At 38.4% G+C, this 17,435-nt stretch overlaps 1 protein-coding gene across 2 annotated transcripts in view; it reads left to right on the top strand.

The window, feature by feature from the left end:
• The first annotated feature begins 2,028 nt into the window (after nt 1-2,028).
• The window catches only part of sacm1l.L (SAC1 like phosphatidylinositide phosphatase L homeolog), a 66,573-nt gene continuing 51,166 nt past the window's right edge, over nt 2,029-17,435 (top strand). For both annotated transcript variants that reach the window (NM_001357609.1, NM_001092680.2), the window contains exons 1-2: nt 2,029-2,305; nt 11,003-11,100. In NM_001357609.1, the coding sequence (NP_001344538.1) occupies nt 2,277-2,305; nt 11,003-11,100 (127 nt within the window). In that variant the 5' untranslated portion in view covers nt 2,029-2,276. The remainder of the gene's footprint in view (nt 2,306-11,002; nt 11,101-17,435) is intronic.

The raw sequence follows: 17,435 nt of genomic DNA, 5'->3' as shown, positions 1-17,435 counted from the left end.
TAAATATAATAATTATAATTGATATAGTTCTCTGTATTATGAAAAAGATGTAATGTTTTGATATATATATATATATATATATATATATAGACAAATACAAGATTCCTCTGCACTCAACCCATTATCAATATATTTAAGACAGAGACATTTTGTGCATACTGCTACTGAAAAATGCCTTACCCTTTAAACAAAACAGGGATTGTTTGTCCATATATTGCAATATATTTAAGCTGGCCAACTACGTCAAAGTCATCCCATATCTGGCCAGTCCTATGCTCAATTTTCATTTGATTCATTAAAAATTCTATGGTTTCATTATACATTTTATAAAAGGGACGAATGCGTTTTACCTGCAACTTACTAGCTGCTTTCAAAGTAAAACTCCCAAACTTGGCTGCCCTTTTATTAGACACCAGTGGGATCACCTGACTATAGTTGGAGGGGGTGGGAGCTACAACATGGAGCTGGTCACTGCTCTTGTAGAACTATAACAAACAAGGGAAAGTTGTGCTCACCACTAGTTTTTAAAATCATTAGGCGGGGGTGCAATGAGGGTGTGACCACAAAATACATATAGACAAATACAAGATTCCTCTGCACTCAACCCATTATCAATATATTTAAGACAGAGACATTTTGTGCATACTGCTACTGAAAAATGCCTTACCCTTTAAACAAAACAGGGATTGTTTGTCCATATATTGCAATATATTTAAGCTGGCCAACTACGTCAAAGTCATCCCATATCTGGCCAGTCCTATGCTCAATTTTCATTTGATTCATTAAGAATTCTATGGTTTCATTATACATTTTATAAAAGGGACGAATGCGTTTTACCTGCAACTTACTAGCTGCTTTCAAAGTAAAACTCCCAAACTTGGCTGCCCTTTTATTAGACACCAGTGGGATCACCTGACTATAGTTGGAGGGGGTGGGAGCTACAACATGGAGCTGGTCACTGCTCTTGTAGAACTATAACAAACAAGGGAAAGTTGTGCTCACCACTAGTTTTTAAAATCATTAGGCGGGGGTGCAATGAGGGTGTGACCACAAAATACATATAGACAAATACAAGATTCCTCTGCACTCAACCCATTATCAATATATTTAAGACAGAGACATTTTGTGCATACTGCTACTGAAAAATGCCTTACCCTTTAAACAAAACAGGGATTGTTTGTCCATATATTGCAATATATTTAAGCTGGCCAACTACGTCAAAGTCATCCCATATCTGGCCAGTCCTATGCTCAATTTTCATTTGATTCATTAAGAATTCTATGGTTTCATTATACATTTTATAAAAGGGACGAATGCGTTTTACCTGCAACTTACTAGCTGCTTTCAAAGTAAAACTCCCAAACTTGGCTGCCCTTTTATTAGACACCAGTGGGATCACCTGACTATAGTTGGAGGGGGTGGGAGCTACAACATGGAGCTGGTCACTGCTCTTGTAGAACTATAACAAACAAGGGAAAGTTGTGCTCACCACTAGTTTTTAAAATCATTAGGCGGGGGTGCAATGAGGGTGTGACCACAAAATACATATAGACAAATACAAGATTCCTCTGCACTCATATATAAAATGTATATTAAATGTATATTAAATGTATATTAAACCATAGAATTATATATATATATTATTAATTGAGAGTGGAAATACACAAAAATTCAGGCATAGTTTACATTTTAAATTTGTCCTTCTAAAAATATAACATTTAGCTCAGGAAACATCCATAAGTGAAACAGAAGGACATGTTCATAAACCAGCTGGCATTTAAACCAAATAAAGTGTGTATGTGTGTGTGTGAATCAACTGGTATCTTGAGGATTAAACCGTAATATCACACATTTCCCATAGTAACTATAGTGCAAAACTAGCTAATTTTACAGAACTTGGTTCGAAATCCCAAATTATGTCAACGATATAAAGTATTTGAATTGTATATCTTTGAACCGTTGTTTTGAAAATAATTCGCCTCTTTTTAAACGGAATTAACTTGACTTCACTGACATTACGCTCCCCAACGCTTTGTCCCGAAGTTTGTCCCTCTTGGCGCCCCGTTCTATTGTTGGCTTCCTCGTTCATAGCTGTTAGGCGTTCCCTCTTCGGCTTCTGTAGCGCTAAATGCTGGGGACACGTCAGATAGTAAAATAGGGAGCGCACATTCAGTATTACTGTGTTAATATTAGTACTTTCATATATTTATGCAAAAACGAATAAATCCTTCTGTGTCTGTCTCGGAGATCATCCAGTTCTACACAGTCAATGCATCATGGCACTTGCCTACGAAAATCTGAAATTGTAAGTATCCGGAAGTGTGCGGAATGTACTGGAGTGTTCCATTTCTAGGAATCGAAAAATGTTTTTAACCCTCTGCTGGAGCGTTACGTTGGAATACAGAAATTAGAAGTAAAAGTTCATTTTAGAAAGATGTATTTGCATTATTCTGTCGTCTTAGTTGCCGACTGTTCTTAATAACCGCTAGGACATTGTCACTTTGACTCAGAAATCGTGCTACTGGTTTAACCTTGGATGAATAGGTTAACGCTGTGCTTCTTTAAAAATCTCTTTTAGCAACGTAAGGGACATAACATACTGCAGGCTGCAACGTAGTGAGTGCTGGGTATTGGTCTGTAATGTCATGCCACGTGTATTTTTACTAAGATCAGTAGGTAGGTACTGAGATCACATCATTCTCTAATGCAGCAAATTGAAGGTACAGGGGGCCGAAAATGTTTTACTTTGGTCCATTAATATGTAACAAAATAACAGAGCTATTTGTCTAACTCCACCTCATAATGATACATTTCTGGCATCTTGAAGTTCTAAATTCATGAGACTGGTGTTAATTAAAATTCAACCTTTCCAAAGTTCAAACCCATGTAAAGTTCAACCCTTCTAAATGAAGCTCAGCAGGGGTGTTTCCAAGGTTATAAGGGGTGTCAATCAATCTGGTGTCTGGTTCACCTTTAAGTTAATTTTAGTATGATATAGAGTATCTAATTTTAAACAACTTTTCAAATGGAATTCATTTTTTATGGTTTTTCAATTATGTACATTCTCCTTTTGACTCTTTCCAGCTTTCAAATAGGGGCCACTGACCCCATCTAAAAAACAAATGCTCTGTAAGGCTACACATGTATTATTTCTACTATTTATTGCTCATCTTTCTGTTCAGGCCCTCTCATTATCCTATTCTAGTCTCTTATACAAACAATGCATGGTTGCTAGGGTAATTTGCAGCCTAGAAACTAGAAACCATTTAGTGTAGAACTCGCATTTTACCTTGCAGTAATCAACTCACTGAAGCTCATTTGAAAATGTTAATTGCATTTTATGTATGCCATTTATTCTTGAAAGCAACCTTTCTCTGCACTCCTCTACTACTTTTATTGTAACGTATTTTTTGTCATTTGAATAACAACAAATACTATGTAGTGTTGCCACATGGCCGGAATTTTACTGTCCTAGCCAGTACCAAGCCAGCCAAACTCAGCTGATCTCCCCTACTCACAAAATTTCTGCCCAATTTGCCTCCTTTACATCACTGCTCTTCCCACTCAGTGAGTATGTGTATATATATATATATATATATATAGAAGATAGGAAACAAGAAAAAAGGACCGCTACTGCTCCCCACAGGTACTCCTCCAGGTGCTCTGTCAAGCAGTATCCGACGGCTAAGCATACAATAAGTTGAGGAACAAATTGACGGCACTTCTGGAAAAGATTTATTACTGCTGTATGTCCTGACGCGTTTCGGGAATTAATCCCTTAGTCATAGGTCTATGACTAAGGGATTAATTCCCGAAACGCGTCAGGACATACAGCAGTAATAAATCTTTTCCAGAAGTGCCGTCAATTTGTTCCTCAACTTATTGTATATATATATATATATATATATATATATATATATATATATATATATATATATATATATATATATATATATATATATATATATATATATATATATATATATAATATTTAGGTCCATAAATATTTGGACAGAGACAACTTTGTTCTCATTTTGGTTCTTTACAATACCAATTTTTTAAAAAAAATGAAACGACTCATCAGCTTTAATTCAGTGGGTTGAACAAAAAGATTGCATAAAAATGTGAAGAACTAAAGCCTTTTTTAACACAATAACTTTATTTCAGGGGCTCAAAAGTAATCGGACAATTGACTCAAAGTTTATTTCATGGGCAGGTGTGGGCAATTCCTTCATTATGTCATTATCAATGAAGCAGGTAAAAGCCCTGGAGTTGATTTGAGGGGGGGGGGGTGCTTGTATGTGGAAGATTTTGCTGTGAACAGACAACATGCGGTCAAAGGAGCTCTCCATGCAGGTGAAACAAGCCATCCTTCAGCTGTAAAAACAATAAAAAAAAATCATCGGACAAATTGCTACAATATTAGTGGTGGCAAAATCTATAGTTTGGTACATCCTAAGAAAGAAAGCACTGGTGAACTCAGCAACACAAAAAGACCAGGGTGTCCATGGAAGACAACAGTGGTGGATGATCGCAGAATCATTTCCATGGTGAAGAGAAACCCCTTCACAACAGCCAAACAAGTGAACAACACTCTCCAGGAGGTAGGCTATCAAAATTCAAGAAGATGCAAGTAAATACAAAGGTTGCAGTGCAGAATAGAAAGGCTAGATTTGACTTTGCTAAAAAAAAAAGTCTAAAAAAAGGCAGCACAGTTCTGCAAAAACATTTTTGGACAGATGAAACAAAGATCAACCTCTACCAGAATGATGGCAAGAAAAATGTATGGAGAGGCCGTGGAACAGCTCATGATACAAAGCATACCACATCTCTATAAAACATGACGGAGGCAGTGTGATGGCTTGGACGTGTTCAGAGACATACTGTCTGCTCAAATCCAGCTAAATGCAGTCTAATTGATTGGGAGGCGTTTCATAATACAGATGGACAATGACCCAAAACATACAGCCAAAGCAACCCAGGAGTTTATTAAAGCAAAGAAGTGGAATATTATTTAAAGGCCATGTCAGTCACCTGATCTGAACCCAATTGAGCATGCGTTTCACTTGTTGAAGACTGAACTTCGGACAAAAAGGCCCACAAACAAACAGCAACTGAAAACCGCTGCAGTAAAGGCCTGGCAGAGCATTAAAAAGGAGGAAACCCAGAATCTGGTGATGTCCATGAGTTCAAGACTTCAGGCTGTCCTTGCCAGCAAAGGATTTTCAACCAAGTATTAGAAATTAACATTTTATTTTCAGATTTTTAATTTGTCCAATTATTTTTGTGCCCCTGAAATTAAGTGATTGTGTTAAAAAAAAAGCCTTTAGTTTCTCACATTTTTATGTTTATGCAATCTTTTTGTTCAACCCAGTGGATTAAAGCTGAAAGTCTGCAGTTCAACTGCATCTGAGTTGTTTCATTTAAAATTCATTGTGGTAATGTACAGAACCAAAATGTGCGTGTATATGTATATTTATTTGTCCTCTGACTGGCCAGATTATATTTTGAGTATGCTATTTTGAGCCATTATTGATTAATGAACTTATGCTTGAGGAGTGGTTAAGTGGTATTTTCTTTGCCTTTTGGTATGTCTTTTAAATTGTGTTGTACCATACCCTTAGGACCTTAGGGGATCTGTGCATTTTAATGCCTAATTCTTTTTGTCATCAAGGAGATTTCACATATCTTTTCAGCTTGCCTAAAAAGATAAAGCTTGCAATTCATATAGTGGGGTATCAAATGTATGCAGATTTAGTTGAAATGCTACACATTATGTTTTGGTTTTCTGTACCAGGCCAAGGCAATCACTGCCCTTTATTTGTGAAGATCTGTGCCTTCAAATATGCCAGCAATAGCTCCCCATTTTCTCTTCTGCTGTTTTACAGCACTTCCTCTGTGCTGCCATCAGTTACCTGAGCTCAGTTACTGCATATATGTTGAATATAAAAATCACAATACATGGCTGATTAGTAATTACTTCAGATTCTCATTATTCGGCAGCTCAGAAAACAGAACAATTTGCATCAGAATTTAATGATCAACCCTGCAACATCAATTTCTCTGACATATGAACCTAATTTTCTGCTTGAGAATTTGCAACGACCCCTAAGCTTAACTTTCTGACATCTGCCCAGAGCACAAGAGTATCTTTGCCACTCCTAGCAAAATACAACATGGTGACTACCTGTAACATCACATGTTAATTAGACATCTAGTTTTTTTTTTTTTTATCGTGTCAGTGAGATGCTGCAGGACTGATAAATCAGTTGCTATTAGTTATTACTGTTCAAACGTGTGTTTTCCCTAACGTATTAAAGGGGTTGTTCACCTTTGAGATAAAGTTTGAAGTATGATGTAGAGGATGATATTCTGAGACAATGTGCAATAGGTTTTAATTTTTTATTATTTAAGGTTTAAGTTATTTAGCGTTTTATTCATCTGCTCTGCAATTTGCATATTAAGCAATCTGGTAGGAAGGGTCCAAATTACCCTAGCAACTATGCATTGATTTGAATAAGAGACTGGAATATGAAAAGGAGAGACTTGAATAGAAATATGAGTAATAAAAAGTAGCAGTAACAATGCATTTTATAGCCTTACAGAGCTTTTGCTTTTTAGCTGGGGTCTGCGACGCCCATTTGACAGCTGGAAAGAGTCAAAAGAAAAAGGCAAATCATTATAAATAATAAATAATGAAAAGCAATGTTAAAGTGGCTTAGAATTGGCTATTCTATAACATATTAAGAGTTACCTGAAAGGTGCACTACCTGCAGTGCTTTGGCTGGTGTCAAACCTAGGGCCTTGCAAGAGAGACTGCGTCATAATGCCTGTTTGTAAAATATTGTGTTTGTGAATACTGTGTTCCCATGAAACTTGTGGACATTAATCATATTATAGGGATGAAGTGAGAAGCCTAAAGCCATGGCTTGTAGAAAGTATTTATCATTAAAGATGTAGCTAGAACCAAAATAAATGGTTCTGAATTATTAGCCTTTATATTTGTGCTATTAAAAAAGTGGATCTAAATGCATTGTTGGCCCCAGTAACATAAAAAGAATTAAAGGGGCAGTATACACCCCTTTTTAACATGATCTGAATGAATATGGCATGTGCTAAAATATCTATAGTTTTGTTATATCTTGCACTAAACAAGAAAATGAACCCAGTTTCACTTTGTGGTCCAGCAGAGCACAGGAAGGGCTAATAAAATGAATTACCTGTTCATGTATAAGCCCTCTGATAATGTGCTGCTGTTAATTGGATAGGCTTGTTTGTTTAAAAGTAGATAAGGAGCTCTGAATAAATTGCCATGATTATTTTATATTGGAAAAAGCCTTGGTGAACTATCAGAAAACAACTGGACTGAAAAAGTGTTGGAAGGGAAACACCTCTTTCTGGCATTTGTGGCAGTGTTACATTACCAGAGACAAAACACTACGTGTGTCATATAAGGGGTTCAAAGAATAGTGATTGGGCTGAACATACTTTTTTGCCTGTTTATCCACAACAAAAACTTGTTTTTTGTTATTACTTGAATTAAACAGGCAAAAAGGGAAATTTAAGCAATGGTTGTTTGTTGTGAGGTAGTCTCTCTTTCATCTGTCAAGGTAAACATGGGTTGGAGGAACCCTGATGTATTTTCAATATTTAAAAATGGATTACGATCTCAGCTTGGAAAGTATAGGCCTAGAAGTTTAACATTTGTGGTGGGCAAGTCATTGGAGTGTTTGTTTAAGGGTCTAAGATTATGTTCTGGAGAGTGGCATTATGAGTACTAATCAGCATGGCTTTTTGAAGGAAATGTCATGTTGGGCAGATTTGCTTTTTATGACGAGTTAATTAAGAAATTTGACAATGGGGCTATAGTAGAAATGATCTATTGGATTTTGCCAAAGCATTTGACATATTGTCACATAAGCAACTGCTTTCTAAACTAAGGTCTGTTGGTCTTAGCAATGTGTGTACTGTATGTGGTTATGATTTTGTCAGTAATGTATTGGTCTTTGCAGGTGACTCAAATCTATACAGCCCAATTAATTCCATCCAGGATGTGGCATCCTTGCAGCAGGATCTTGACAAACTGGCAATCTGGGCAGCTAAATGGCAGATGTGATAAAGTGTTGATAAATGTAAGGTCATGCATGTGGCATGTAAAAATAAGCAAACAACTTATGCTTAAAGGAGAACTAAATCCTAAAAATTAATATTGCTAAAAATGACATACTTTATATAATGAACGTAATGCAACAGCCTAAAGTTTCAGCTTCTCAATAGCAGCAATGATCCAGGACTTGTCACAAGGGGTGACCCTCTTGGAAAGTGTTTGCGACACTCACATGCTCAGTGGGCTCTGAGCAGCTGTTGAGAAACTAAATTTAGGGGTCGTCGCAAATTATCCATCAGAAAATGAGATTGGTCTGTAATATAAGATGATACAACAAGGCTGATTATTAAATTCTGATGCTAATTTCACTGGTTTCTGTACTGCCATGTATCTGTATGAATTACTAATCAGCCTTATATTGTGACATTTTCTATGTGTGTACTGTATATTATGAGTGGGTCCCTAAGCTCACTAAGTGACAGCAGTACAGATCAGGTGCAGAAAAGAAGATGGGGAGCTACTGGGGCATCTTTGGAGGCAAAGATCTTTACTGCTAGGGTCCATAATGGTAAAAGCTACCTGTAGGCATAATTGCACATAATAAACATGACTTTAGCAAGCAATGGTAGTTAGAAGCTGCAAGGGCAACCGAGGTTTTGGGCTTTATTAAAAGGGTATATATTTGCAGGAGGAGAGGGTAATTCTTCTTTTTTACAAAGCACTGGTAAGGTCCCATTTAGAATAGGCCGTGCAGTTTTGGTCTCCAGAGCTCAAACGGCATATGAAGCAGAGAGGGTTATGGAAGGTCTCACTTATGAAGAGAGACTTGCCAAATTGGGATTGAATGTGCAGGTATAATAACTATGCATTAACATATGAGGAGACTATAATAAATATAATAAACTCTCATGCTTTATTTACCAGTAGTTGACACAAGGCATCCATTTAGACTAGAAGAAAGAGGTTACATTATCATTTGAAATGGATGTAGTATTTCCCTCTCTGTGACAGGATTGAAAAGCTTTAGATGGGTTTTTTTTTCTTTGCCTCTGAATCAGTTAGGCAGGTTTCATTTAGACAGGCTGAACTCAATGGACATGTCTTTTTTTTCCCAACGTAATGGCATGTTGATCAGATCCTCGCTTTCCTCCACCTGCATTTTGTAGACAGAGAAAAGTAGTTCTGCTCTCATCCTCCGCTCCATGCAGCTCCACTGACAGGTACAATGTCAGTCTGAGTGCTATATAGAGCGCGGATCGGCCCAAAATGTGGTAGCACAGATAATCCCTCTTCATAATGCACTTTTGTTTATTCGAGTACTTCTAATCTAATTATATACCTTGAAAGGACCAAACAAGGAGCAGCTCTCATATGCCTGTTTACTTATTCATTTAACTCATTCCCAACAAGGGTATATTCTTCTTCTAAATATTTTATTCTTCACCTTTTGTTCTGTTGATCGTAGCTACAGATAATTGCACAACACAAGTTTCTTAAGGCTGGTGTCAGTCATTCCAGGGCATTTCTTGGGCCACTTTCTTTTAAAGAATTTGAAAAAAAGATTTTAACACAGATGTGAAATACCCAGAAACATTTTAATCAGAAAACTTTAGAATCTAGCATTAATTTTCTGTAGTATTTTATTTTAACAAGCAATCTTTTATTGTTGACTGATTTAGTTTCTCTGTAACACATGATTGTTGATATTATAGAAACAACCCTCAACAAACCTCTCGTCCCAAGTTTTCCCGCATAATAGATCTTTTCTTAAAATGACTGTCACAAGACATTTAATTTAACAGCTGTCTTTCAGAGTCATGGACCTTAACTGGTTATATGCCGCCTGTATATTCCATGGTTGCTGACATTGTGATAGAAAGCTGTTGACCTGAAAGCATTTTATTAACAGCCTAAAACGGCTAATATCTCTGAAACCACTGAAGAATAAAATGTCAGCTACAACAGTGCTCCGAGGATTACTTTGAGTAAATTTGCATTAACCTTCTAGTGGAGTTTAGATCCCATTTAGCAAATTATAAACTAGGCAATGTACACATTGTTATAAATTGATCAAAGAGACTTAATACAATTTAACATTTTTGTAAAGTTCAAGTCACATCAACAATCACAATATACAATAGAAAAGGGGGGAAAGGTGACCTTAAAACCTCTAACACTAGATTTGCTCATGTATAAGTATTAAAGATTGGAAGTTGAAAATTATGCCAAACAGTTCCAGTCCCTAAACATTTTGCGGGCTCTCTGGTTCACTTCCTCAGATCTGATCAGTCACACCACACTAAACCCTGCCACTCACTCAGAATGACTTTAAAAACTACTGCAACCAGGACTGGTATATATATATGATATATATGAGATTGGAGTGCTTCTATTCATACAGGTAAATTGCCACCAGTTGTGATGGTATATGCCTGCTATAGGTCTCCTGCCTGCACTGGGGACATAGTTGTAGGTAAATCACACTCACTGTGCCGCTGTATTTCTTGTTTACCTGTATTTACGATATAGGCACTCGAGGGTCTGTGCCTAGGATGGCGGCCCTTGGGAGCCTATAAAAATAAAAGACCCAAAGAATACTACCCACCTAAATCTATTGGGGGAGGTGGTAAAGGGTACATTTCTGGCCGTGGCAGGTCGAAGTGGCGTAACACGCAAATTCTCTTCCGCACATTGTCATTTCTGTACTGTTTCTATGCTGATAGGGCACACAGAGGTCCAGTGCCTAGACTGGCCTAGAGGGACACCGGACCAAAATACAGCGTTGTCAGTGGTATGAAAACTGCTGCATTCAACTGATAATGTGTCAGTCTGTTCCAGCATTATTAACTTAACAATGTTTCACACACTAACGTTCACTTCTTATTTTCTTTTAAGACATATAACGCCAGAAAAATTTTATGTTGAAGCATGTGATCCTGGAGTAGAAGATGTTCTTACTATAGACAGAGTGTCAACAGAAGTCACACTTTCAGGTATCTTTTACATATCATAACTTCTATGTTAGTTACATATATTTTAAATTAACATTGTATTATGTTATTTAATTAATTTCTGTTTCAAGCAGATTTATACACTATAAATATGTTACAATACATAACTTTTTGTTTGTGTACATTTGAATGAGAGATATAAATGTCTGCTGAACCTTGGTTTCAGTCTGAGGGCTAGATCCTCCCCTGCCATTTTTAAAAAAAATTTAATAATCTAAAAATAGCGAAGGCAAAGTAAAGTTGTATATATAGGTGCACACTTGGAAAGTGTGTGTATATATATAATATATATATATATAGAGAGAGAGAGAGAGAGAGAGAGAGAGAGAGAGAGAGAGAGAGAGAGAGAGAGAGAGAGAGAGAGAGAGAGAGAGAGAGAGAGAGAGAGAGAGAGAGAGAGAGAGAGAGAGAGAGAGAGAGAGAGATATAGATATATAATCAATAGGATAGAGCCGCACTCCAAAAGGTTTTGTGAATCAAATTGTATTTATTAGCATCGGTGTCCAACGTTTAGGCCCCTCTTGGGGCCTTTTTCAAGGATAAATGCTTGCAAACATTGATAAGATATTTATACCATCACCCCTCAGTGTTTTTGGCGCCAAATATGACGTCATACATTCCACACTACCACATCATTTATTGTACAAATATAAAGAAAGAAATAAGTGTATATACAATCTCACCACTTGGTGTCACTGTTGTACAGTGGAAAAGATATCAGTCCATTTAGATACATTTTTCTGCCAGAAGCTCTGTGAAATGTATAGAAATAAAAAAAGCAGTAACATTTGTGACAGTGTCATTCTATAATGTGAAAATAAAGCAATATTGTTATTAAAAACTATAGATAAAGCCTTGTTCGTTATTTTCTTTCCATATTTGTAGAACACTGTATCACAGGTTATCACCCATGCAATAACGCAATGGGAATTTCAATGCAAAAAACAATTAAGTACCAGTTGTCCATTCAGACCTTTGGGGGCCACAAAATCTAGTTCATTGAGCCAAAAAGCTTCCTTCCTTAGTAGGGCTTTATCATAGTCACTCCCACGTGTGCTTATAGAAATCTGTTCTATGGGCATGCATCGAAATGATGCTGGGCTATGCTTGGCGTCTGCCCAATGTTTGGCCACGAGTTGTTGTGATATGTCCTGTTTTTCTTGTTTTCTTTGTCACCTTTTTCAGGGTTAAGGGCTGCCCTGATACTGGACCTATGCATGCTCATATGCTCCTTGAATTGCCTAATGGTTTTACCACAATATATTAATCCGCAAGGACACTTGATATAAATGACCATGGAAGTTGTGCAGGTCATTCTTTGTTTGATGGCATATTTTTTGCCTGTTTGGGGGTGGGTGAAACTATCCCCTATGATTAGGCTGCTGCATAAAACACAGCCACTGCATTTATATACCGCGGGGCGTTGTCAAAAAATGTTTTTTTGGATTAGTCCTGTATTTATCAGTGGGGTCAGACTGACTTAAACTTTCTTTTAGATTCCTGCCTCGTCTGTAACCGGGTTTGGCCGGGAGTTTTTTGGCTAGGTTATGATCTGTGGATAATATCGCCCAATTTTTCCGAACACTTTCATCTACAAAACTGGATTGTATGCCATATTGACTCACATAATACACATCTTTGGGTCTGTTGCTATCTTTGCTTTCCTGCTTGTTTTACTCTGTTCCCATAGTACTGTGTTACGGTCTAAAGTTAACGCCCAATTTTTAGTATCATTAACCAGTTTCTCGGGATAACCTCTAGTCAGAAATTGTTTGCCCATAATATCAAGGTCAATAGACCTTTTAGCTGGGTCACTATTGATCCGTACTACCCTCAACATCTGTGATTTCGGTAGGGAGTCTAATAAATGTTTTGGATGATTGCTCTGATAGTGGACCAAAGTATTTATGTCAGTGGGCTTTATATGTATGCAAGTTTGTAATTGGTTTTCTTGCTTATACACAGTAACATCTAGAAAGTCAATACAGTCACTGTTATATTTTAGCATGAATTTTATGGGGCTATCCTTGCCATTGAGTTCCCTTACAAAATCTTCTAGTTCCTCTATCAGCTCAAACCATACAAAGAAGATGTCATCTATGAAGCGCCTATAGAACGCGCCATGTTTTCTAAACATATTGTGGCTCAAAATATTGTCTCTCTCATAGGAATACGTATAGGCGTTAGCATACGCTGGCGTGACCTTTGATCACATGGCTGTACCAGTGCACTGTAGGAAAAATTGGTCCTCAAATTTGAAATAATTTTTATATAATATAAATCTTAGTAGGGATAAAGTAAATTCGATGGGCAGTCCCTTGTATAAATCGTTATTCATAATGAGTTTGTGCACTTTTTCAATTCCCTCTTCGAGGGGGATACATGTGTACAAACTTTGTACATCCATGGTCACAAAGGTCATGTTAGATACAGGACAATCAATACTCTCAATCATTTCTAAAAAAAGCATTTGTGTCTTTGAGGTAACTCCCAATCTGCTGTATACATGGTTGGAGTAATGAATCAACGAATTGCGCTATTCCCCTCATTTAACGACCCATTAGATTACATTATTGGGTGTCCTGGAGGTTGAGATAGACTTTTATGTATCTTGGGTAATGTATAAATCACTGGTTTCACTGGATATTTAGGCAGAAAGTACTCATACATGTCTCCAGTAATCCAGTTGTTTACTAGTGCCCTGTTTAAAATCCCTTCGAGTTCTTTTTGAAATTTACTTGTGGGATCAATAGATAATTTCTTGTAATTAGAGACATCATTTAATTGGGTGAGGAGTTAGTTCCTGTAATATTTGTAATCCAATATCACGACCCCTCCACCCTTGTCTGCACTTTTAATAATTATATCCTTGTTCTGTTTAAGGGATGAGATTGCTTCTTTTTCAACTGCCGATAAATTCCCATGCCACTTACACATATATACACATACACACACACACATATATATATATATATATATATATATATATATATATATATATATATATATATATATATATATATATATATATATATATATATCTATGAATGAGGATATGACTAATTTGTACAAGGCTACAAATTTGTACAAATTAGTCATATCCTCATTCATAGATAGATATATAGTTAAATATAGATAAATATATATAAATATATAAATATATATATATATATATGTATAGGCAGGACCGCCATCAGAAATCAGGGGGCCCCGTACAAGAGAATTTTCTAGGCCCCCTTGTGCCACCCCATCATGACCCAAAGCCCCACCCCAGATCCCGCCCACCCCACATTAAAAAAAGCCACACATTCATCCTAGCTAAACCCCCCCCCCAACAAGTTATAAAAAGCCATTTGTGGTCAGGACTTCCCTACAAGTTAAAAAAAATTGGTGGCCAGCCCCCCTTCCAAGTTATAAAAAAAAAAACGCTGGTGGCCTGGAACCCCCACAAGTTAAAATTAGTCATTGGTGGCCAGGGCCCCCTATAAGTTAAACGGAAAAAAAAAATTGGTGGACAGCGCCCCCCATAGATGGGAAAAAACCTGTTTTCAGCTGACTGCTAGCAGAGATTTGACGTTCCCTCACTAGCATTTGAGCTGTCATTGGACACGAGGAGGCACGGGATCAAATGGAGAAACTATCCAAAAAGCGCCTGGGAGGAGTGGGAGGAGGCGGGTTTGTGACAGAGATGGCCGCGGAGCCGGGCCTGTTACTCTTATCACAATTCCGGCGCGGCTTTTGAATATTCGCTTAAAGGGGAAGGAAACCTCGTCGGCGCTAACCCCCTCCCCCCTCCCGTGTATTGCCCCTCCTCCACCTGGCCTACCCTCCCGCTGGGCAAATGCCCTAACTTGTTACTTACCCTTCTGCGCAGGTCCAGTCCAGGGAGTTCACAGGCGACATCTTCTTCCACGCGATCTTCTTCCTCCTTTGACCGGCGTTTTGGCGCATGCGCAGTAGGAGCATTTCGCCGGTACGGATCTACTGCGCATGCGCCAAAAGTCACGCGCATGCGCAGTAGATCGTACCGGCGAAACGATCCTACTGCGCATGCGCCGGTCAAAGGAGGAAGAAGATCGCGTGGAAGAAGATGTCGCCTGTGAACTCCCTGGACTGGACCTGCGCAGAAGGGTAAGTAACAAGTTAGGGGCATTTGCCCAGCGGGAGGGTAGGCCAGGGGGAGGAGGGAGGGGGGCAATACACGGGAGGGGGGGTGGGGGTTAGCGCCGAGGAGGTTTCCTTCCCCTTTAAGGGGGGCCAGGCAATCCAGGTAGTGTAGAATGGCCGGGCCCCCCTTCACACTTCCAAGACCGCCGGGCCCAGTATAGCTGTACCTGCTGTGCCCCCCTTATGGCGGCCCTGGGTATAGGTGTGAGTTTAGGTAAGAATATAGGTGTGAGCTAAAAAGGACAAACTAAATTAGGTGTAGTGAGTGTAAATAGGTGCAAAAGTGTTACTAGATGCAGTTACTAGATGCAGTTAAAAACATAGGGCCACCATTAGTTAAACATGAAGCTCAAGCCACAGTTTCAGGCTACATTTCAAATACAAAAGGAGGGTTGTGGGTGTACTCCTTAGGCTAAGTAAAAATGTATTAAAGTATAATGGAAGTGCTACTGACTTGGCCAAATTAATCAGTGCACATTTCCTGGTCAAATAGCACAGTTTCTTATCCACAATATTCCCCAAATACTTCTGAATTAACCCTTTCACTGCTAGCCTATTTGGTCACTTGTCGTACTTTAATTGCCAGACAGGTTTTTGAAAATTTTCCCATTTTTCACTTTACTGGGGGGGGGGGTATTTTTACGCAGGAAAACTATATTTTGTTTTTTCAGGACAGCCTGAGATTTCAAAATATACTGAACTTGTGTTGTAATTCTACTTCTGTAACAAAATATTTTTTTTTCATTTGAACATTTTATTGATTTTCAAAGAAAGATAGGTTTAACAGTCATAATACTGAAAACACAGTACAAATAGAAGTAGCTCAGTGACACTTCATCAGTCACAATTATACATTGGTATGCATTCAGTCATTGAAACGTATATGATTCAGTAATGCGCACATTGGTAGCACAATGTGCCACAGTATAGCTCTTACGTCAAACCAGTAGGGGGGGAGGGTGGGTATAGGAGGAAAGAAGAGATGAGGGTAGGGGTACAAGATTTAGCACAGGTTCCATAGAGACTGCTAAAACGGAGAAAAATACGTTCATTATAATGGGCAACCTAGGGGAGATTACTGGGTCTCAGCTGTGTCTTTTCCAAATAATGGGTCCACGGAAGCCACTCCAGCTCTCCTTCGTAGCTCCGCTCGAGTAGATGGTCTCTGATTGACTCCATTGCCCTGATCCATTTCACTTTTGTGATCAGCATCTGTAGTCCTGGAATGTGAGTTTTTTTCCAGTGTGCTGCTAATAGTGATCGCACTGCTGTGAGAATGTGGGTGGCTAGTTTGCGGGACTGCTTTGAGTGTAAGGCACTTATTTTCATGCCTAACAAGAATGATTGAGGAGTTGCTGGTATGGTGCATTGTAGGACCTCGGAGAGCAGGGTTGCTACTGTATTCCAGAATGTTTGGGCTATTGTACAGGTCCACCATGTGTGTATGAAGGAACCCCTTTCCCCACAGCCTCTAAAGCAGAATGAGAGATTTGGGTTGCCACTCAGTTTACTGATACGAGAGGGAGTATAGTACCATCTGAAAATAATTTTATAAGCCCTCTCACAAGAGACTGCACAAGTAGAAGTCCTTCTAGCAGTATCCCAAATGTTTGCCCAGGTCGTTTCTGAAATGTTGATGTTAAGATCCTCTTCCCATCTAGACATGTAAGGCTGTTGTACAGTTGTGGTATTGATCGCCAAGTGGGAGTACAGAAGTGAAATTAGATGATTAGGATGGGCTTGTCTGTAACATAAGTTTTCAAAGTATGAAAGGGATTGATTTGTCTGGGTATTGGATTTGGAATCCACAAAGTGTCTGATTTGTAAGTATCGAAAGAATTGTTTGTTTGGGATATCATGTTTTTCTTTGCATTGTTGAAAGGAAACAACCGTTCCGTCAGCCAAAAAGGCAGTTAGGGTAAGCATATTTGCCCTTATCCAGGGTAAAAAGTCCGCGGGGGTACACCCCGGCAAGAAATCCTTGTTGTCGAAGATTGTGATATGTCTGGAGGTGGGGGAGCTTAGATTCATTTTGAATGCTATTTTGTCCCATAAGTCTAGTGCCTGACGCGATGTAGGCATGAGATCCGGGGGGGTCTTCCTGGTTTTCTTGGGCATCCAAAAAAGTGAGCTAGATTCAAAGGGGCTGC

This window comes from Xenopus laevis, chromosome 6L (assembly GCF_017654675.1).
Source record: "Xenopus laevis strain J_2021 chromosome 6L, Xenopus_laevis_v10.1, whole genome shotgun sequence".
NCBI lineage: Eukaryota > Metazoa > Chordata > Amphibia > Anura > Pipidae > Xenopus > Xenopus laevis.
The sequence above is the reverse complement of the archived record's forward strand: the minus strand, read 5'-3'. Positions and strand labels throughout refer to the sequence as shown.